The sequence below is a fragment of the Sciurus vulgaris genome (assembly GCF_902686455.1).
Source record: "Sciurus vulgaris genome assembly, chromosome: 17".
Lineage (NCBI taxonomy): Eukaryota > Metazoa > Chordata > Mammalia > Rodentia > Sciuridae > Sciurus > Sciurus vulgaris.
The window spans coordinates 26,686,336-26,709,378 of NC_136478.1; the positions used below are offsets into that span (position 1 = coordinate 26,686,336).

General features: G+C 42.6%; 1 protein-coding gene across 1 annotated transcript; it reads left to right on the top strand.

Moving 5' to 3' along the window:
• Positions 1–1,535: 1,535 nt before the first annotated feature.
• On the top strand, positions 1,536–7,178 carry LOC306647739 (transmembrane protein 41A-like; the record flags this gene model as incomplete). The annotated part of the gene is made up of 2 exons (XM_079117224.1): positions 1,536–1,542; positions 4,736–7,178. 2 exons carry the CDS (start codon positions 1,536–1,538, stop codon positions 5,575–5,577), a joined length of 849 nt encoding a protein of 282 aa, XP_078973350.1. The 3' UTR covers positions 5,578–7,178.
• Positions 7,179–23,043: the final 15,865 nt, after the last annotated feature.

The following is a 23,043-nucleotide window of genomic DNA, read 5'->3' on the forward strand; positions in this document are numbered from 1 at the left end:
AGACCTTCCAGCCTATCGCCGCGCTGACCGGAGGCCTCGCCCAGACACCCGAGCGCTTTTAGTTTCGCTTTTTTTTTTTTTTTTTTTCAAACAGTAGCTTTTAAATTGACAGCAACTCTAGCAGCTACCGTTTGCTAAGCACTTCTTATGTCTTTGGCACTGTGTTAAAGCAGTTTATGAAAATCCTGCAACAACCTTGTAATATTATTCCGTCTATTCTCCAAAACAGGATCCTGAGATCCCGAAAGCTAAAACGATTTGTCTGATATGTCTGTCTGGCCGAGCGCCTTCTTTCCCCACTTCACTGTGAAGCCTATACTCTGTCCACCACCTGCTGTTTCATGCGTGCTAACTGCAGTTTCTCTCAGGTATCAACACCTTGGTATAAATTCAAGAGACATGCCTAAATACGCACTCATCTCTGCAGAGTCCTTAGTATCCTGGGGGAACATGCAGAAAAGACATTTTGGCCCTCGAAGGTCTCCTAGTTAATTGAGAAAAATGACCCCTACACAAGCCAATGCAGCCTGTTCGACTGGGTGACCACAGTAACAACATACTTAACGCAACTGTACACTTAGAAGTGGTTAAATGGTAAATTTCGTATTTTGTGATTTTTAACCACAACTTTTTAAAAAAGTAAAGCAGTGAAACCAAATGTGAACTTCAGGATGTAGTCTCTCGGTTGGGTAAGTGCAAATTTTAGTTCACACATGTAATACGTTACAGAAGTTGAATAATATCTTTTTTAAATTATTTTTTTTCTAGTTGTAGACGGACACAATACCTTTATCTTACTTAATTCTATGTGGTGCTGAGGATGGAACCCAGGACCCCACACATGCTAGGCAAGCGCTTCACCACTGAGCCACAATCGCATTCCTGAATAATATCTTTAAGACTGAAATTTGTCCTTGTGTGTTGGTTTGGGAGTGCAGCCTGTTGACACCTTGGTTTTAGTTCTGAAATCCACTTTGGAATTCTGGCCTCTGGAACTATAAGGGAATAAACTTGTGTATTTTTAAGCCACCAAGTTTGTGGCAGTAGTCACATGAAGCTAATAGAATTTACAAGTTAACAAAGGAGATTAAATAGGATTACGTATTTTAAAAACCCTCAATTAATCCAAATGAAAACAGAAAAGGAAAGCAGAAATATGAAACAAAGAACAAAGAGAAACACAAGCAGCAAAGAAAAATAGATAAATTGAACTCATCAAAACTAAAAACCTTGCACTCCAAAGAACACTATCGAGGAACGGAAAGGGCAATCCACGGAGTGAAAGAAAAAAATTCAAATCATAAATCTGATAAAGGACTTGTATTTGGAACATATAAATGATGATTATTACAATTTAAAAATAAAAACAATTAAATGTGGGGCAAATTCCCAAATTCTGATAGAAGTGTAAAATGATATAACTTCTTTGGAAAGCAGTTTGGTAAATCCTAAAAGATTAAACATAGAATGTCCATATGACCCACCAAGTCTACTCCTGGTATATACCTGAGAGTAATAGAAATATATATTCACGCATGAACTGTAACATGAATGTTCATGGTAGCATAATCCATAACAACCAAAGGGTGGAAATAACCCAAATGTCCATCAAGTGATGAGTAGACCAACCAAAGTGTATGTCTGTACAATGGATTATTATTCAGCAATAAATAGAAATGATGTGAGGCTGGGGTTGTGGCTCAGTTGTGGAGCACCTGCCTAGCATGTGCGAGGCACTGGGTTCGATTCTCAGCACCACATATAAATAAATGAATACAAATAAAGTTAATTGAGGAAAATTAACAAACCAACCCTAAACAAGCCAACAACTAAAAATGTATATAAAAATAATTTTAAAATAAAGAATCGATGTGCTAATATGTACTTTAAGATGGATGAACCATAAAAACATTATGCTAAGTGAAAGAAGCAAATTGCAAGGGATCATATATTGTATAATTCCATTTTTAAGAATTATCCAAAATAAGCAAATATATGTAGAAAAAGTAGATCAGTGGTTACTTAGGGATGGGGCAGCAGAAATGAGGGTTGAGGAGTGGTTGCTAAGGCACGTAGAATGTATTTTGGGGTAAGAAAAAGCATTCTAAAATTAATTATGGTGATGATTGCACAACTTCTGAATATACTAAGAGCCATTGAATTGTATGGTTTTGGTGAATTTTAAAATATGTGAATTATATCTCAATAAAGCTGTTTTTTTAAAAAGAACAAGTAGGGACTGGGAGTGTAGCTCAGTGGTAGAACATTTGCCTGCCATGCTTGGAGCCCTAGGTTTGATCCCCAGCACTGTAGTAGTAGTAATAGTAATAATAATAATAATAATAATAATAATAATAATAATAAAACAAGAAGAAAGTAAGCAGAAAGATGGTAAGCTTAATTTAATCATATCAACATGTATATCAAACATAATTAGTCTAAGCCATCTGATTAAAAGGCAAAGGTTATTTGATTGAATTAAGAAGCAAAACCTGGGCTGAGGTCGTAGCTCAGTGGCAGGGCACTTGCCTAGCATGTGTGAGACACTGGGTTCCATCCAGTATTGTGTTCATCTACAACTAAAAATAATATTTTAAAAAAGCAAAACCGAACTATATGCTGTCTATAAGAAATGTGCTTTATGGGCTGGGGATATAGGTCAGTTTAGGTAGAGTGCTTGCCTCGCATGCACAAGACCCTTGGTTCAATCACCAGCACCAAAAAAAAAAAAAGAAGAAGAAAGAAATAAATAAATGCACTTTAAAGATAAAGACACAATAGGTTAAAAGTAAAAAGAGTGGGATCCAGATGCAGTGGCAGATGCCTGTAGTCCCAGCTCTTCAGGAGACTGAGGCAGGAGGATTACTTGAGCCCAGAAGTTTGAGGTCAGCCTGGACAACATGGCAAGACCCCTCCCACCTCAAAAAAAGTGGGAGTGGGAAAAGATATATAAATACTAAGTAGAAGAAACCTGAAATAGCCATGTTAATATCAGATACAGTAGATTTCAGAGCAAAGAATGTTATCTGTGATAAAGAGGATCAATTCATAACAAATAAGGGTCCCACATATACTATTTATGCACCTACTGAAAGGATAGGGCTTCAAAATACATGGAGCAAAAATTAGTAGTAGTGCATGAAGAAATAGACAAGCAGAAAACTCCACAAAGATTTTAAAGACATCACTGCCAATCTCTCAGTAATTAACAGAGCAAGTAAATAAAAACCAGTGGGAACTAGAGGATATGAGCATCTTTATAAACCAACTCACTAACATCTACAGAACACCCTACTCTACAACAGCAGAATTTATGTTTTTTCAAGTACACACAGGACACTTACCAAGAAGATCATATTAACAAAACAATAAATTTAAATAAATTCAAAAGGATTGAAATCATACAAAATATGTACTTTCACACCATTGAAATAAAATTAGAAACTAATAACAGAAAGATATCTGAATACTATTTGAATACAACACACTCAAATCACAAATGAGTCAGAAAGGAAAGCAATAAGGAAATTAAGAAATAATCTCAACTGAGTAAAAATGAAGCATAATCTAGCTTGCATGAAGCCTTGGGGTCAATCCCTAAAGCCCCTCCTACACACACACACACACACACACACACACACGCACACACAAGAAAGAAAGAAGAAACAGAAAGAGAAAAAAGAAACCAAATATATTTAAATGTATAGCATGTAGTCAAAGTGGTATTTAGATGCAAAAATAAAGTATTAAAATGACAGAAAGAAAGAAAGAAAGGACAAACAGCCAACCAGCCTTATATCAATGAACTCAAGCTTCTACCTTAAAAAATTTGAAAAGGGAAATAGATAGGGGTAGAAACTGCACAGTGGTGTGAATGTATTTAATGTCACAAAACTATATACTTAAAATGGTTTAAATGGTAAACTTTATGCATATTTTACCACAAATTTAAAAAAATAATTAATAGGAATTAGAAAAGGAAGGGCAAACAAAAACCAAAGTAAATAAGAAGTAATAAACATCAAAGTGGAAACCAATGAAATATTTTAAAGACAAGGAAAAATATCAGTGAAGACAAAACTGATTCTTTGCAAATAGTAAATAAACCTCTAGCACAGGTGATCAGGAAAAAGGAGAACAAATTGCCAACAGGAACGAGAGAGGAGACATTCCTATAGGTTCTAAGATACTAAAAGGATAACAAAGGTCTATCAACATCTAAAAAATATCTTAAAAGAAAAACTTAAGTCAATGAACTTGGTAACTTTGATGAACCAGATAAATTTCTTGAAGGACACAAATTCCCAAAGAGATGGACAACCTGGATAGCCTTATAACTATTTAAAAACTGATTTTATATTTGAAAAACCTTCAAAAACAACACAAAAAAAACTACACACCTCCAGGCTCAAAAAGCTTCACTTAGGAATTCTACCAAACAAGTAAAGAAGATAAAAATGATTTATGCAAACTCTTCGGGAAAAATTGAAGAGGAAGGAATCCTTTTCAACATATTCTAGTAGATGTACATTATTTTGATACCAAAAGTGGACAAAGGCATAACAAAAAAAAAAAAAAAAAAAAAAAAGCTGCAGATAAATATACCTCATGAACACAGGCACAAAAATTCTTAAAATTTTAACAAATAGAATCAAACTATATATAAAATAAGATAATATATCATGATCAAGTGGGATATATCCCAGGAATACAAGGTTGTTTTAACATTCGAAAGTTAATCAGAGCACTCGTGTGGCCCGGCGGGCCGGGTGCGGCGCCGACTTGCGCCGGCTGCTCGGCCTGCTTCTGGTCTTCGCCGGCTGCACCTTTGCCCTGTACGTGCTGTCGACGCGTCTACCCCGTGCGCAGAGACGAGGCTCCCCCGAGGAGCCTGAAGGCAGGTTGCTCTGGTTCCCTTCAGACCTAGCAGAGCTGCGGGAGCTCTCCGAGGTCCTTCGAGAGTACAGGAAGGAGCACCAGGCCTATGTGTTCCTGCTCTTCTGCAGCGCCTACCTCTACAAACAGGGTTTTGCCATCCCTGGCTCCAGCTTCCTGAACGTATTAGCTGGTGCCTTGTTTGGGCCATGGCTGGGACTTGTGCTATGCTGTATACTGACATCGGTGGGTGCCACATGCTGCTACCTGCTCTCCAGTATTTTTGGCAAACAGCTGGTGGTCTCCTACTTTCCTGATAAAGTGGCCCTGCTGCAGAGGAAGGTGGAGGAGAACAGAAACAGCTTGTTCTTCTTTTTACTGTTTTTGAGACTTTTCCCTATGACACCAAACTGGTTCTTGAACCTCTCGGCCCCAATTCTGAACATCCCTATTGTGCAATTCTTCTTCTCAGTTCTTATTGGTTTGATACCATACAATTTCATCTGTGTGCAGACAGGCTCCATCCTGTCAACCCTGACCTCCCTGGATGCTCTCTTCTCCTGGGAAACAGTCTTTAAGCTGTTGGCCATTGCTCTAGTGGCCTTATTTCCTGGAACTCTCATTAAAAAATTTAGCCAGAAACACCTTCAAATGAATGAGCCAAGCAACACTAATCTTATAAATAGTAGAAAAGACACGTGATCTGGATTTTCTGTTTGTCACATCCTTGGACTCTGATGATTTGTGTAATGGATGTGATCCTTTGAAGGTCCTCCTTGTTTTTTTAATTACTCTCACCAGGCGATCTGGACACTATTCATCTGTGTGCAGTGTATTGTCACAAAGGGCACTCAGCTTTAAAAGTTGATTGTATTAGGTTTTGTCTGGCCTCAGTTTAGCAGGACTGAATTGGATGGCCTCCTAGAAAAATCCCATTTCTGTTTTATTAAATACAAAAGAACTCAGGGTAGTCTGTTGGATTTGCCTCTTGCCCACTCCTGGGCTGTCTTGGGAGAAGTTGTTGGTTGTCCTTGTCCAGAGTACCTCTTGAAAAATGATAGGCTGTGTGACAGCTGTTCTGTTAAGTTCTGTTATTAGGATCATTGCTGACTTGTGAACCCATATTGCTGACATGACTTTCCACCTGCTATTAGTCTCTTGAGATGTTTCTTCTGTATTTTTTTTTTTTTTTTTTTTTTTTTTTTTTTTGCTGCTGATCTACCTCTTCCATGATCCAAGGGAAATTGCCTAAGACTTCCACATGTAGCGCAAATGCTTGGTGATTTTTGTGATGCTCTTAACCATGTATGTCATATCTCCTCATGGTTGTATGTCCTGACAATTATGCTGACTACAGTCAGACTATTAAATATGAATGGAGCAGATTTCATGTTACGGATCTGTTGTAGAGAAATCTTTATCTGGACAGGGCCAGGCCCTTGAGTTACCTGATTGAAATGTCCATCTGTACATTATCTAATATGTCCTTTCAGTTGGGAATCCCTTCTACCTCCTTCTGCTTGGAGAATGGATTCAGTACGCTAGGCTATTAGCCAATATACCTGCGAATGTTTTTCATTTTGTTATTTGTTGAGAAAAACTGATAAGTAGTTGTGTTTTTTTAATTCAAAGAGGAAACATTGGTCTCATGACTTGGTTATGTTATAATTATTTAAAGCTGTCATTGCTTCCTATAGCTGCAGTTTGGATTGGCAGGGACCTGCATTATTGCCTCTAAGGACAAATGACCCTTGGCATTGAACTGACCAGCTCTGCAATATTGTATCCTCATCATAATTTATCAGAATTGCTACTCTTGGGCATCATCCATTGTTTTTTTTTTTTTTTTTTAATTTGGATTGGCTAAGAATCTTGCCAAGGCTTTCATCTGAGCCTCTTTTTCTACATGAATTCTTTGGAACTTACATTCCATAGGAAGAATGGATTCCCAAGTAGTGTTTTTTGGACATGGTATGATCTTTTCACAGCAGACTTCACTTTCAAGAATGTGCTGCTTTTTTAAAAAAAAGGCTTGAAAGTGAGTTGAGGTGAGGAGGAGGCCTATCTGGACTTCGTAATCAGTGGCTTTTAGTGTTGGGGAATAAAGGGAGGGAAGAGCCAGGACGTTTTCCACACTGTTGCAAACATGTGTTCTTTGCCCCTTTTCAGATCTTTGCCTCTTTCCATCCTTCCTGCATGATTTTGCAACAATGTGCCTTATCAGTTTACAAGTAAAGTACTTATGAGTTTACAAGTAAAGTGATTTACCAAATAAATGGATATAAATGTTCTGTAATAAATAAATGGACCTAAATCTTTAAAAAAAAAAAAAAAAGAAAGTTAATCAGTGTAATTCACCACATTGACAGACAAAAAGAAAAAAGAAAAAAGCATATCATCATTTCAATACATGTATAAAGGTTTTGATGAAATCAACATCCATTTCTGTTTTTAAAAAACTGTCAGCAAACTAAAAATAGAGGGGAGCTTCCAGTCTGACAAATGACACCTTAAAAAGAAAGAAAAAAATAAAAAAAAAAAAAAACTTTTAACATCCCATTTAATGATAATAGATAAATTCTTTCCTCCTAAAATCAAAAGAAGAGGCCAGTATATCCACTTTTACCATTTGTATTCAATAGTGTACTGGAAGATTCTAGACAGTGTAATAAGACAAGAAAAATAAGTAAAATATGTCCATATCAGAAATGAAGAAATTAAACAGTGCTTATTAACAAATTACATGATTGTATGTATAGAAAATCCAATGACTCCTATAGAAAAATCTACCAGAACAAGTGAGTTTAGTAACATTACAGGACATAAAATCAATATACAAAAATCAATTGTATTACTATATTCTAGCAATAAACTATTTGAAATTGAAATAAAAAATAATACCATCTTCAATAGCATCTAAAGGTATGAAATACTTAGTTATATGAATGGTAAACCAGCACATGAAAAGACACTCAACATCATCAGTCTTTAGGGAAATGAACATTAAAATTACAAGCTACTGACATGCACTTATTAGAGTGCACAAAAATTTAAAAGACTAGTTATACCAAGTATTAGGTGAATATTCCCACTACTTGTCAAAATATAAAATGGTACAACCACTTTGGAAAACAGTTTAGTAGTTTCTTTTTTTGTTGTTGTTGGGGCTGGGGATCAAACCCTGGGACTTGTACTAGCAAGGCAAGCACTCTACCAACTGAGCTATTTCCCCAGCCGCCTAGCAGTTTCTTAAAAAGCTAAAAACGCTTTTACCATCTGACCAGCCATTCTACTCTGAAATGTTTACCCAAGAGACTTGAGAACCTGTGCCCATCTACAAAGACGCAAATGTTCAAAACTTTATTTTTAGAAGCCCCAAATTAGAAACACCCAAATATCCCAAAAAAAAAAAAAAAAAAAAAAAGAATAAAGAAATTGTGACATATCTATACAATTGAATACTCTTCAAAAAGGAAGGAGGAACTAATTACTAATACAGGCAACGATATGCATAAATGTCAAATTAATTATGTCAAATGAAAAGAAGTCAAACCAAAAAGAGTGCACACTGTAAGGATCCATTTGTATGAAGTTCTAAAAAATACACAGTAATTTACAGTGATAGAAAGTAGATCAGTGGGCCAGGCACGGTGACACTTGCCTGTAATCCCAGCGGACTGGGAGGATGAGGCAGAAGGATCGAGAGTTCAAAGCCAGCTTCAGTAAAAGCGAGGTGCTAAACAACTCAGTGAGACCCTGTCTCTAAATAAAATGCAGAATAGGGCTGGGGATGTGGCTTAGTGGTTGAGTGCCCCTGAGTTCAATCCCTGGTATCCCACACCCCACCAAAAAGAAAACAGAAAGCAGATCAGTGATTGCCTGATACAGAAGGGGCAGGGAGGTGGGACTATGGGAAGAGGGATTGCTCAGAAGCATAATGAAACTTTTGGGGGCGATGATTTTCATGGATGTAAATAAACATCAAAACTTATCAGGTTGTACCCTGTATACTTTTTAAGTATGTGCATTTATCACCTATCAATTGTACCTCAATAAAACCGTAAAACAAACATATTCTCTTCCCTACTCCAGCCCTGAACATCCAACCACCAACTCAACATCTGTTCTGTATGTGTAATGGACATGTCAATCTTAATAGTTTCCCTCTAAAGTCATGATTCCCACCACCCACCTCCAAATCTGCTCTTGCTCCATTCTTTCTACCTTCATAATAAATTCAGAACTTGACCTTGTCTCATAGCTTAACCATCCTGGCCCAAGTCACCATCATCTCTTGACTGAATTACTGCAGTTATCTTTCCACTGTGTACTTTGTTACATGCCAATAAAATTGAAAAGTAGGGGAGAGGTGGTGGAGAAGAGAGAGAGGGAAGAAGGAGAGAAGAGGAGGAGAAGAGAGGTAGGCAGAAGGAAGAAAGGAAGGAAGGAAGGAAGGAAGGAAGGAAGGAAGGAAGGAAGGAAGGAAGGAAGGAAGGGAAGGAAGGGAGAAAGGGAAGGAGACTCTGCCAACTCCCAATTCCTGGTCCCCTTTTGATCTCACCTCCACCTCCTGTAGTGTATTCGCCACCCAACAGAGGCATCCAGTTAAACAAAAATTAGATCATGCTTCCTTGGCACAGAACCCTCCAATGACTTCCCATGTCACTTAGAGTAAGCACCAAAGTCCCTTATGGTGGTCCACCCCTTCCACCCCACACCTGCCGTTTCCTATCTGACCTCAATTCCTGCCCAACCCCTTAACCTTCTCTTTGCAGTCACACTGGTCTCCTGGCTATTTCTCAAGCATGCCAGACATGCTCCTGACCTGGACCTTTCCCCTGGCATTCCCTCTGCCTGGACAGTCTCTTCTCAGATAAACCACATGGCTGATCCCTTCACTTCCTTGGGATTCTGTTCTTATTCAAGGATATCTCCTCCATTCTGTTTCTCAGTCCTGGAAACTTAGCAAGCAAAGTAGGTTGGTTGTGAAACCAGCACCCAGAATACAGGAGTCAGAGTCAGTATATTTTCAGGCTCCCTCTCATGGCAGAAGAGTTTGCCCCAATATAGCCTATCCCCCCCACCCACTCCTGGGCTGCTGATCCTCCCTTTGCCCCTTCAAATCAGCACCCTCCTCTTGTCTGTGCCACCAATACTCCCTCCTCTGTCCCTTCCCCCAAATCCTGTTCCTACTGCCCTAGACACTGTGCTGTAGTTTGCATATGGAATGTCCCCAAAGATCCATGTGGTAAAGGCTTGGACTTCAGCTTTGGTGCTTTGGAGAGGCCCTAATGACAAGTCTTCAGGTGCGCCCTCAAAGGGGACAGTCGGATCCCAGCTCTTTCTTCTTCCTCTCTGCATTCCCTGGCCATAAAATGAGCAACTTGGCTTTACCACACACTCCTGCCATGATGGACTGCCTTAACACAGTTCCAAAGCAAGGGGGACAACTGATCATGAACTGATATCTCCAAAACTATAAGCCAAATAAACCTTTTTTCTTCACAAGTTGGGTATCTGAGGTATTTGTAACAGTGACAGAAAGCTGCTAATATACCCTGGAAGGCTGGCGCCTGTGGATTTCCCAGGCTTCCTTGCTGGTTGACTGGTTTCTGTCCACAAGAGGCATCCATGGAAGACCAGAAAGCAGGAAGAGAGAGCACCCAGGAATTTCTTCCCTGCTGCAGTTCTGAAGGGCACAGTCCCTGTATAAGCACACTTCTGGTCTGGTGGCGCCTCACTCAATGCTACCGACCTTCCCTTTCCCTCTGATCTGAGAATACTGTGGTCCCTTGAGGGCCTTACCATGCCTACTGGTTCCCTCACCTCTGCCTGTGTGAGTACCAAGAGCCCCTTCACTAAGGTCTGTTCGGTGGCACTGAGTGGAATTCTGTTTCCTAGAGGACCCTGACTAACGAACGCATCTGGACTCAAAATACATCTAGACTTCAAAAACTGTTTGCCCGCAGGACAGAGAGATGTACTCTACAGATACTCCCAGAAGAGAGAACTGGTAAATGCAAGTCACTCTAAACCATCAGTCAGTGGTTTCTGTTCTTAGAGTTTGGCTCTTGAAGGTGGTAGCCAGTGTCTAGAAGTGGGGAAGGGAATGGCTTGGAGGGGAGGTGGGGGAGTCAGAAGCAGATTCTTTAATGGCCCAGGGTTCCAGCCTTGGTTTGGCGACTGGCTGCTTAAAACTTGTGTCTCCCAATGCTTTTGGTCCCTCAGTTTCCACCTCTGGAGAATGGGGACAATACATTTTAAAGTCTTACAAAATCACTATCAGTGATGATATCACTATCAGTGATCACTATCTTGGGATGGAGTAAGAAAAGGTATGAAGCCAAGATGGCACCCCGCATCTTCTCTATCTGGGAGGAGGCATTGCCCCGGATTGGCAGAAGTTCATAGTAGATTACTATGTGACACACTGACTCAGCTTGCAGGCTTAAATAATAATAGTGATAATTTCCATTGTTATTTCTTATATATTTATTACCTATTAGGTAATATTATTGCTTAATAAAACACATACCAATTACTGTTTCAGTTACTATTCATTGAGTGCTAGCTGTCTGTCCATATGGAGCACGTTCTACTCATTATCTCATTTCTTCATCATGAAGATGCTCTCAGATACAGAGACCTTCAAAACCCCATTTTACTCATGAGGAGACTGAGGTTCAGAAAAACTAAATAACTTCCCAAGGTCACGTAGCTATTCTGGGCGGGGCTGATGTTGAAATCCAGGTTCATCTGGCTCTGCTCAGTCCTCCCAGCCTATTCATTCTGGCAGAGCAGGGGTTCCCAGCAGTAAGTAAGGGCTCCTACACAACTCCCACCTCCCACTTTGGGCAATATCCGAGATGTTTTTGTTTGACCTAACTGAGAAGGGGGCTGCAGGGATCCAGTGGGTAGCTGCAGATTTGCAGCCAGCATTAGTTTCCTTGGGTTTCCATAACAAAGACCGTAAAAGCAGACGTGATTTGTTCTCTCCCAGTCCTGGAGGTGGAGAAGTTTGGAATCAGGGCCAGTCTCCCCCTGGAGGCTCTGGAGAACTCTTCCCTGACTCCTCCTAGCTTCTGGTGACTTCTGGCAATTCTTGGCATTGTGTGGCTTGTGCCTACCTGGCTTTATCTCTGTTGCCTCTGCACATGGCCTCCTTCCCTGTGTCTTTGTGTGTTCTCAATTCTTCATGAATTTGGGACAGGAACTCTTGAACTACTACACTGGTGAACACCCTGAAATGTAGTCTCCACAACAAAGACTTATTTGCGCCCAGATATCAATGCATTGAGAAACCCTGCTCTAGAGAAAGATCTCTTCTCTGAGAAGCAAGAAGGTTCCTCTGCTTATCTAGATTGCTACAAACAGCAAGTGTCTCAGAGTGAGTGGCTTCAAGTCCAGAGGCCACTCCCTCCTGCCCCCCCCTTCCACTTTTCTGATACCACTTCCACTGATTTAGCTCCCAGTGTCTCCATGTTTCTGCCCCCTGCCTGCACCTTTGCAGGAGCTTGTCTTGAACAATAGGGTCAGATTCACAAAGTATTAAATGTCAACCATAAATCAGAAGTGCTTGTCTTTATCCTACTCCTCCCCAAAGGGAGATGCTTGAAAATCAAATGAAGGAGCTTGGGCTCATAGACAAGTGGCTATTTGCAAATTATGGAAACAGTACCAGCCATGTGAGGTAGACGTTCATTGACGGCTGCCAGAGGGCTTTCCTTCATTCTTTCAACAAATGTTTGTTGAGCACCTAATGTGTGCTTGACCCTGGGCTTGCAGTAGTGAGCATCAAGATCAATGGTCAGTCTAGTGTCAACAATCATGGACCTGGGTGGTGGGTATCCAGAGCAGAAGTATAAGTTCCCCAGATTTCAGAGCATCAGGGAAGGTTTCCTGGAACAAGAATGAGTAGAATGAGAACCCAGGTGAGCCGACTCTTGGTCCAAACTCAACCATAAGCTGAGTCCCCAAGCAAAGGCAAGAGTCATGTCTGGGAAGGGAAGCGCTTGTCCTCAGTCCCAGAGATCAAAGAGAGCAGAGAACTGAAGGAAGGTCAGTCCATGCTCCACCCCTTTGGAAGGGTGAAGCAGAGAAGGTCACGTCTAGTATCCACTTTTTGGTTTTCCTACTGTCCTTGGGTGGCTCCCGATGGCCTCTTTTCTAGTGAAAGCTGTTTGGATGATTTCTGTTGGTGTCCATGTTGAACTTGACTCCCTTCTTCTCAGAGTTCCAGGGAGCCCTGTTTAGGACTGATCTGCGGGACAAAGACTTTTGACCCCATTCAGATGCAGATGGTGGCATCAGGAGTGGCCAGTCCTCTTTGGTGTCCAGAAGTTGTTTTGTCCCAGTTAGGAGTGAAGCAGAGGCATAAAGTCCCCACAGAGCTTTAACACTGAAGCTTGGTCCCTGGTAAGGGAGCTTCCATTTTAAAAATCCAAATCAGAGGCACATAATGAGCTGTAGGCAGCATTACCTGTGCTTCCTGTTCCGTCTGGATCAGAGAGGAATAAAGGGCTTCGGATTCTGAGCTCCAAAGCAAATGTAATCTGGGTTCAAATTCTGCTCTGGCCATTCACTAGTTGTGTGACCACTCTGAGACTCATTGCTTATAGTCACAGCGCTGGCCTCTAGGGGTGTGTCCCCACGGGTGCATTGGCAGCGTCACCAGACTTTCCCCTAGGAGCTCAGCATAGGACTCTGGCCCCCCACAGGGCAATCCTTTGGACCTATTTCTTTCTCCTCTTCGGCTGTGAGTCCAAGCCCAGCCTCTTCCTTCATCCAATTTCTGGTGAAGCTCTATGGACTGATACAGGGGAAACAGGAAGTGGTGAGGGAAAATAGTCCCTCCACGAAGGTATTCACTTTTTATTAAAGAATTACATATGAGAAAATGTGCACAAATGACAAATGTACATCTTGACACAGCATCAAAAATTAACCCACTTGTGTAACCAGCACATGGTTGAAGAAATAGAACATAACCGGATCCTAGAGCCTCGCAAGGAGGCCTTACCTGTGGTCACCACCCCCCACGGCAACCTCTACCCCACTTCTGCAGCCTGACATTAGCGTCACCTGTTCTTCTATCAATCAGAGATGGAATTAATTGTTCAGGCCGAGCGCTCAGCATCGTACTGATAAAAGTCATCCACCCTCGGTGGGTAATTACAGGCTGTTCATTCTTGTCATTTTTTTTGTGGTGCTGGGGATTTGAACCCAGGGCCTTGTGCTTGCAAGGCAAGCACTCTACCAACTGAGCTATATCCCCAGCCCCATTCTTGTCACTGTGTAGTATTCCATTGTGGTCACCCATTCCACTGCTGATGAGCATTTGGGGAGTTTCCAGTTTGGGGCTATTACAGTACGTGCTGCTATGAATATTCCGGCATGCGTTTGGGTAAACATATGTGCACACTTTTATTAAGTATACACTTAGGAATAGAATTGCCTCATCCAGAAGCAGACGGGGGCATCTGGTATGGCCAGGCATCATGGTGTTCAGGACTTTCTTCGTGCCAGCCGAGAGGAGACAGAGTCGTAAAGTCCCCACAGAGCCTCGAAGCTGGGCTTGTTCCCTGGCAAGGGGGTTCCCATTTACCAATTAGAATCTGAGGCGGATGGGTGAGGGCCTTAGGCTAGGTCACAGCGTGTTCAACTGACCAGCGTTGAGCAGACGCTGACCAATGGCTTCCCGAGTGGTCACACCAGATGTTCACTTTTTACAATAGTCAGAGGCACGGGGGCACTGTGCCCTCCTTCCTAAACAATCAATCATTTGTTCATGCATACTTATGAAGTCCCTACCTGTGCCAGGTACAGACAAGCCATTGGAATGTCAAGGTGGAAAGGCCATGGAAGGATGCTGGCCCATCCGCCCTGAGATGTGATCTCTTCCTCACCTCTCCTTGTGTGTGTGTGTGTGTGTGTGTGTGTGTGTGTGAGAGAGAGAGAGAGAGAGAGAGAGAGAGAGAGAGAGAGAGAGGTGTGGCAGGGATGGGTGGGGTGGCACTGAGCCCTTTAGACTGGATTTCCCAGGCCCCTGGGTCAACTAGAAGCGGAGCCCAGCAAGCAGAAGGGAAGAAGCTCGGGGAACTCCCGCCTCTCTCTGCCTCAGTAGCACCCCTTCCTGTGGCAGATTTCCTCCTTGGGCTCTGGGGCCGTCACTGCTCCGTTGCTCCCCAGCTAGCAGGGGGCAGCGTCTTCCCCACTCTGCCATTATTGGTACATTCAACTCCCCACAGCATGCCCTCTTCAGGTGCTTTCAAATGGGTTCCCTTCTGCCATTGGACTTGGACCTTTACTGATCCTGGCTGGGACCCCCAGGGCCAGTAGGGACATGTCCAGGCAAAAGGACAAGTCTCATTCATCAAGACCATCACGCTGGTGGTGGCAGGTGGGACTTGCTGCAGGAGGGGTTGTATGTACTTTAGGTTTCCTGGGGGACTACCAAGAGGACCACTATTAAATAGGGACAGTAGCTCCCCCCAGATCAAGGAGCAATGTTGCTGTGCCCCCCTCCGTGTCCTGCTGTCCAAGGCTGCTCTCTCCGAGGCATCCCTCAGGTTCTATGCCAGAGATCCACAGGCCAGTCCACAGCCTGCTGTGTTCTAGACCTTTGTGTGAAGGAGCTACGTCTTCCTGGCTCGGAAGCAGTTCTGGAGTGGAGAGTGGCCTCTGACACCTCATGGTACTCCCTGTGCCTTATGCACAATAAGCAGTGATTACTCAGACATGAGCACTTACGACATGCAGACACTGTCCTGAGCACTCGTTGAGTTTTAATCTGTCAAGCGTGGGTCATTATAATCCCATTCCACAGATGAGGAAACTGAGGCACAGGGAGGTAAAGTAAGTGGTACCCAAACAAAATTTGTTGATGACTGTAACATCAATAGTATAGCAGAGAGATTAAAACACTGGCTTTGGAACTCAAAAGGCAATCATTTGAATTTGGGATTCTGCCCCTTATGAGCATGTGACTTTCCTCCATTTCCTTTACTATGAAATGAAAATGATGATACTCACCTGGCGAACTTCTGGAGGGAATTAGATAATGAACAAGCCTTCGTGAAGTGGAAGAGCCCTTGTGTGTGTTTGTGTACGTACAGGCAAAGAAGTGCAACTTTACATTACATATCTATGTTGTTTTATATATATATACATAAATACATAATATTTATTCATATTCTTGCATGCATATTCATGTATGCAAGTTCATCTATGTATAATGTAAAGTTATACTTCATCTCATGTACATTACACTTTGATTTTTTTTTCAATCATGTACTTACTTATTCATGATAATTAACAGACTGAAAATAAACCATAACCTTCGGTTTTAATGAACCAACAATTAGCTTGTTTTATCTGATAAAATAATATTTGTTAGAAATTTACCTGTTATTCTAGATAACTTGCCTTAGGTCATTAAGTTGCCCTTTTGGGGGATCATATTAATAATCTCAATATTTGAGGTATCCTTTTTGTCTGTTTGTTTTGGTACCAGGGATTGAACCCAGGGGCCCTTAACCACCGAGCCTCATTCCCAGCCTCCCCCCTCCCATCCCTTTTTAAAACAGGGTCTCACTAAGTTTCTTAGGGCCTCACTAAGTTCCTTAGCCTGGCTTTGAACTGGTGATCCTCCTGCCTCAGCCTCCCAAGCCCCTGGGATTACAGACATGCTCCACTGCATCTGGCTCATGTTAACATTTTTAAAAAGCAAAGGCTGATTATTGGACAATGCTCTTGGACTTGGGCTTTTCTGATGTTTTCATGATTTGTTCAGGTTTAGCCTCTTGGGCAGGGATCTCAGGTAGGGAAGTGTCATTCTCAATGTAGCACTGAGTCCTGTCTGGGGGTGGCTTTTTTTTTTTTTTTTTTCCCCAAAAGATACAGACAAATAGACCTTTTAATACTGATTCTCTATAAAAGCTGAAGACTTCATATTGACCCACAACTCAGGTGAGACATTTTTACAGGGAATCATTATAATACAGACTGGATACATTTTTTTTTTTTTTTAAGAGACCCTAAAGGAAACAAATATATACTTTGTCTTCTGTTGTAGGTCTTTGAAATATCAGGCATGGGGGTAGCTCTAGATCATGTGACACTGACAGGTGGTAGAAATGTCCATATTCTATAGTTTAAATAATTTTTAAAAATTGCTGGATCATAATCAGACATAATAGTGGGATATAGTAACATATTTGTACATGCATGTAACATGATTTGATCCATATCATTCCCCAGTGCCTCCCATATTCCGCATTTTTAAAATTTTTTATTTTAAGTTATTTTTCTTGTGAACAAATGGGATACATGTTGTTTCTGTTTGTACATGGGTAACAGCATACCATTTGTGTAATCATACATTTACATAGGGTAATGATGTTTGATTCATTCTGTTATTTTTTCCTTCCTCCCATCCCTCCCACCCCTCTTTTCCCTGTATACAGTCCCTCCTTCCTCCATTCTTGCCCCTCTCCCATGGGGGTGGCTTTTAACTTGGATTCCTTGGTTAAGATGTTTCCTGCAGGGTTGTTCTGCTATAAAGTTACTTCTTTTTTCTTTGTAATGTCTAAGTATCTCGTGGGAAGATACTTTGAGTCCATGTTGATATCTTGTTTCTCGACCTGTTTTCACCCAGCAATTTTAGCCTTCTTTGTTAATTCTTGCCCAAATAAATGGTCACTGTGACCACTGTCAAATGGTGATTCTTCTGATTCCATCATCCCCTTGCCATTCCTCAGTCAGGATGCTGCTTTGGTTGTTAATATCCACATGGACCCATGGATTCTTACTTCATGAGCTATAATCCCTGGCTATTCTTATTTTATCTGATGCTCAAATCATCCCAGTTTTGGCCAATAGGTGCCCCCTTGGAACTGGAACCTTGTCCTTTTGACATGTCCCCATCATTTTTTGTCTACTTGCTTACTTCCTGGAGAACTAGATGTTCATATATTTTTCTTACACAAATCTGGAGTCAGTCATTTCTCCAAACAGTCCTAATTCTTTTCAGTGGAGAATTTATAACTCAACATTAAAAACAGAGGAACAGGAAGAAAACAGGGGAGGAGGAGAAATTTAAAAAGAAAAGAAAAAGAATACAAATACTGCAATATGTTCTGAACATTTACATTTAGTGAGCCAGTTGTGTCTATACCATGCAAACCTTGTGCCTTCTATAAATCTACATTTGCACTTCTTCTAGAATGTGTCCAAATAACCTCTGCACTCCATAACAGGCCCCATGCCACAGGTCAAACATCCCTGATCTCTGACATATGAAGACCAAAAATGTTCTAAAAGGCAAAACCTTTTGAATGTTGACCTGAGGACACAAGTGGAAAATTCCACCCCTGACCTCAAGTGACAGGTCACAGTCAAAACACAGGTGAACCTAAAACATTGTATGAATCACCTTCAGGCTGTGTGATTAGGTTGGTGCCTAATGGAACTCAAATGAATTTTGCATTCAGATTTGGCTCATATCCCCTAGATATCTTGTTATTTGGACACAAACATTCTAAAATCTGAAGAAAAAAATTCGAAGTCCAAAATACTTCTGGTCCGAAGCATTTCAGATAAGGAATACTTAATCTGTGGCCACGCCCAAATGAGGAGGGGAAGGCAATTCCAGCATTGTGATACATCTCAGGCACTCAGCTCTGGGGTTCTCCAATCCCTGGCCTTGATTCTTGATCCCAGAACAGCTTCAAAAAATCTGTTTTGTGTACTGGTATATGGAGACTTCACTGAGCTTTATTTGGGGGAAGTTTCAGGGGAGGATGGAGGGGGAGGTGACTCAGAAGAGCTGAGACTTCCTGAGTTCAAATCCTGGCTCTGATGAGTGAATGGAAAGTGAGGATGTGGTATCCCCACAGTGTTTTGGAGAGGGTGACATTTCTTGATGTACATCAGGCACAAGGAGCAGTCCCTGGCAAAGAAGAGTTTTGAATACGATGTTGGTAGTTGCCATGACTTCACGTGGAGGCTGCTTCTTTTGGAGACTCTCCCCATTCTTAGGTCATCACTTAAGCTGGGCCGTCGCGATGCCTGACCCACAAGGACTGGTGCTGCCATGGCTCAGAATTCAAGGCCCTTCACTCTGGCCTGACTTCAGTTCTGAATACCTGCTTATCAGTGCATCGGGCACCTGAATCAGTCAAGGCCCTTTCTGGTGCAAGTGATAGAATCCCAACTCCTACCAGGTTAAAGAGAATGAGGATCCACTGGTTCCAAGGTACTTCCTCCACCTTCAGGCATAGATGGATCCAGGGACACAATTAATTATGCCACCAAGATTCTAACTCCTGCATCTCTCCTGAACTCAGTTTTCCTCTATCTTGGCTTTGCCCTGAGGCAGGCTTTTCTTAAGAGGCAGCAAGATGATTAGTAGCCCTAGGCTCCTATTCCCTGCATCTGAGCAACCCCAGCAAAGAGAAGGTGTGGGTCTTTCTCCATAGTTTCATAAAGGTCCTAAGGTTGGTGCCTATTGGTCTGTTTGGATCATGCACACTTGATCATGAGCCAATCCCGGGCCACGTGCTTTGCTGGAGCTCTTCCATTTGCCCCTCCGAGGCTGCTTTCCACCTTCCCATCCTGCTCTATTTCTTGAGAGGCAGACCCGGCTAGATGACTAAATCAGGCTCCCTTGCCTTCCAGGTTTAGGTTAGATTCAATGATCGGAGGCACACAGACAGGCGACTGGAAGGTAAGAAGACAGTGAAGTCAAGGTGTGTGTTCTCCAGCATCTTCCCTCCCAGATCTCCGTTGGCTGGCTGCGTGTCTGCTGAAGTTCCCGGCCCCTGCCGAGGTGCCTTCCCTGCATCCCCATTCTTCCTGGGCCCAGTTTTCCCTCTAGGCTGGGTGGATGATGGCTCCCTGCTATCCCAGACCCGGGATAGTGAGCCAGTTTGGGTTAGTTTCCCCAAACCCTTTGTAAGGAGACCCCTTTTGGCCTTGGTGACCCAGTTGAATGTGCTGCCTGCTAATCCAGATGCTCACTTCCAGGGCACAGGTAAGGTCCACTCCAATCAACCAGAAAAGGAGGGACAAAGCTCGCAGCAGGGCTGTGAATGTTGAAGTCGACTCTAAACATCCAAGCACCAGACCATGTTTTGCCCCAGGAAGCCAGAGTCCCTAGTAGTGTGGATTTCCTCCTGCTCCCTCTGAGGTGCTCTGAGCGATGGGAGAGGAAGGGAACTGGATCTGGAGTCCAAAGCCAACCAAACCTCCTCTGTCTTCTGTCACCTGCTAGCTGTGTGACCTGGACAAGTCACTCGGCTTCTGGGTCTCCCTTACTGTCTGCCTCCCCCAGTGTCACTCACAAGAGAAGAGGGTGGCGGTGGAGGACTGCTGACATCCTCGGTTCTGTTCACGGTCTGCTGTAACCTCAGGCCCTCGGGACACCCTCAGGGGATCTTTCCTTCTTGCCATGGTTACGTTTGCGTCCCTTTGGCTACAGAAGACCCTCATCCTCTGCTAACCACTTTCTGCAGACCTAGAGGGAACCACTGGCGCCCCCGCCCCACTGCCAGCGTGTCATGGAGATCAAGAGAAAGGACACGTTTTTGAACTCTCTGTCCCAGCCCAACCCTCAGGAGATTGCTGGCTCCTTGGAGGCAGAGATACCATCTGCTTTGTCCTCTGCTGCATCCCTGTACCCAGGAGAGACCAGCCCAGACCAGGTGCTTAATGAACAGATGCTGAATGAGCAAGATGGGAATCAAGAAAAACCCACATGGTTGAAGAAAGAAAGAAAGAAAGAAAGAAAGAAAGAAAGAAAGAAAGAAAGAAAGAAAGAAAGAAAGAAAGAAAGGAAGGAAGGAAGGAAGGAAGGAAGGAAGGAAGGAAGGAAGGAAGGAAGAAAGGAAGGAAGGAAGGGAAAGAGAGAGAGAGAGAGAGATGTGTGGAGGGATGGATAAAGGAAGGAAGGGTGGAAGTAAGGAAGGAAGAAAAAGGAAAAGAAAAAATACAAAATTTCCTGGGTGGCCGTCCTAGCCATGGGGACAACACGATCACTTGGACTAGGGATTTGTGGGAGACTGAAAAGGGATCAGGCATGGAAGAACTCTGCACTGCCTGACCAAGAGCATGTGCTGAGCTAGCATTGGGCAGATCTGTGGGGAGCCTCTCACAGGGAGCCACCAGCTCTTGGCTGGGAGCCCCAGACTGGCCGAGGGTCACTCTGCTCCTGCTAGTCTGGCACCAGCTGTGAAACTGATATTGGACCCAAGGAGGTAGCCTGTTGTCTTGGGGTGGTAGTATCTGTTTCTCTCTCAAGGAGTTGCCCTGGGGCTGGTAAAAAGCCAAAGAGTGAATGAACTGGGAAGACTACTAACCTACCTCTCAGATAAATGCTCTCAATTCTGTGGGCCTCAGTCTCTAGAAAATGAGGATTTTACTCTAGTTCCATCTGCTTCACAAGAGGTCCTGAGGGCCAAATAGAAAACAACTAGAATTAGGAGCTCTTGGGAGATAAAAGGGACTAAAGATACTCAAGGGAGGACTAGAATGTTTCACATACAAAGGCCCTGGGGTGCCCTATCTCAAGACTCTGTCCCAGCTTCCCTTTCACTCTTTCTCTCATGCTTGGCTCCAATCAATGAACTTTCTACTACTTGCTGCCGGGCTGCAGGGGAACTCAGTCCAAGGCCCAGGTTGAGATGGATTTGGAAAGGACTGCTCCATTAGGGTTACTGAAACAAGGCACTCTGTAGTCTCCAGCTCCGTGGTGGGTGGCTGATCAGGAAGGAGAGGAGGAAGCCAACTCCACCCTCCTGAACAGTGAGTCACTCTGTCAACATGCCCTTCTGATGTCACAGCTGGTTCTACCAGATCCCCCTGGAGCTGGGGCCTGCCCTTACCCTTGCCAAGTCAAAACTCTGGCCCTCCACCCTCCTCCCAAGTCAAAAGCAGGAGTCCCACAACAGGCCACAACTACCAGAGCTCCCAAATCCTGTTCTAGTCAAAGGTCTATCACAGACTGCAGAACAACAGCAATTATCACTGAATAACTAGAATAAAAAGAGAACACTTTCCCTCCCTGCTTTCCTTCCATCCCAAGCCCAGAGGAAACCATTCCTAAGAGCTTGGTGTGGAATAATGCAGATTTTGTCTTACAAATATTTGAGTTTTTAATTAAAATTTAATTTTACAAGTAATTCGGAGAGGCTGGGGTATGGCTCAGTGGTAGGGCACTTGCCTCACATGCATAAAGCCCTGAGTTTGATCCCCAGCAATGCCTCCAAAAATAGAAAGGGAAATTTATCTTCTTTGAGAAAAAAAAAAAAAACATGAAACAAAATAAAAAATGCCTTGAACTTTACCCACCTCAGAATCCACTCTCACCACGGTCTGTTGGCTATGCCTGTACCTCTTCCCACCTTTCTCTGTTTTTATGTGTACATGTCTACTTCCATAGGAAATACATGGCTCTATCTTTGTGTGCTTTTCTTTCATTGGTTGGTTGATTGTTGGTTGGTTGGGAGGTTTTGTTTGTTTGTTTTGGTTTTGGTACTAGGGATTGAACCCAGGGGCACTTTAACACTGAGCTACATCCCCAGTCCTTTTTATTTTTTATTTTAAGACAGGGTCTCGATAAGTAGCTATGGCTGGCCTTGAACTGGTGATCCTCCTGCCTCAGCTTCCTGAATCTCTGGGATTATAGGCGTGCACCACCACGCTTAGCTATGCCTGTATTTTATACAAATACTGATATCGCATCTATTATTTGCTAGTCCTAGTCATCCTGAGTCTTGACAATCTCCCCACCCCCTTGTTGGACAACCCAAAGATCTCATTGTAGGCACAACATGGTATCCTACTAGATGGATATGTCACCATTTACTTATCCTTGTCCCTATTAGTGAATATCTAGGTTGTTTCCAATTTTTCCTTTTGTCTTTTATTTAAAAAAAAAAAAAATACTTTTTCAACTCTGATCCAACTCATGCATGCTCACAGTACTAGTGGGTCAAATAATATTACAAAACTTACAGATAAAATCAGAGATGCCTCCCCACCTCCCATCCACATACACACTTTCCATCGCTGCATGATGCTCCTCTAAGATGATTTGCTACTCTTTCAGCTGTTTCTTCCGGTATTTATTTCCATATTTCTAAATAAAGTGCTTATAAGCAATTTCTTGGT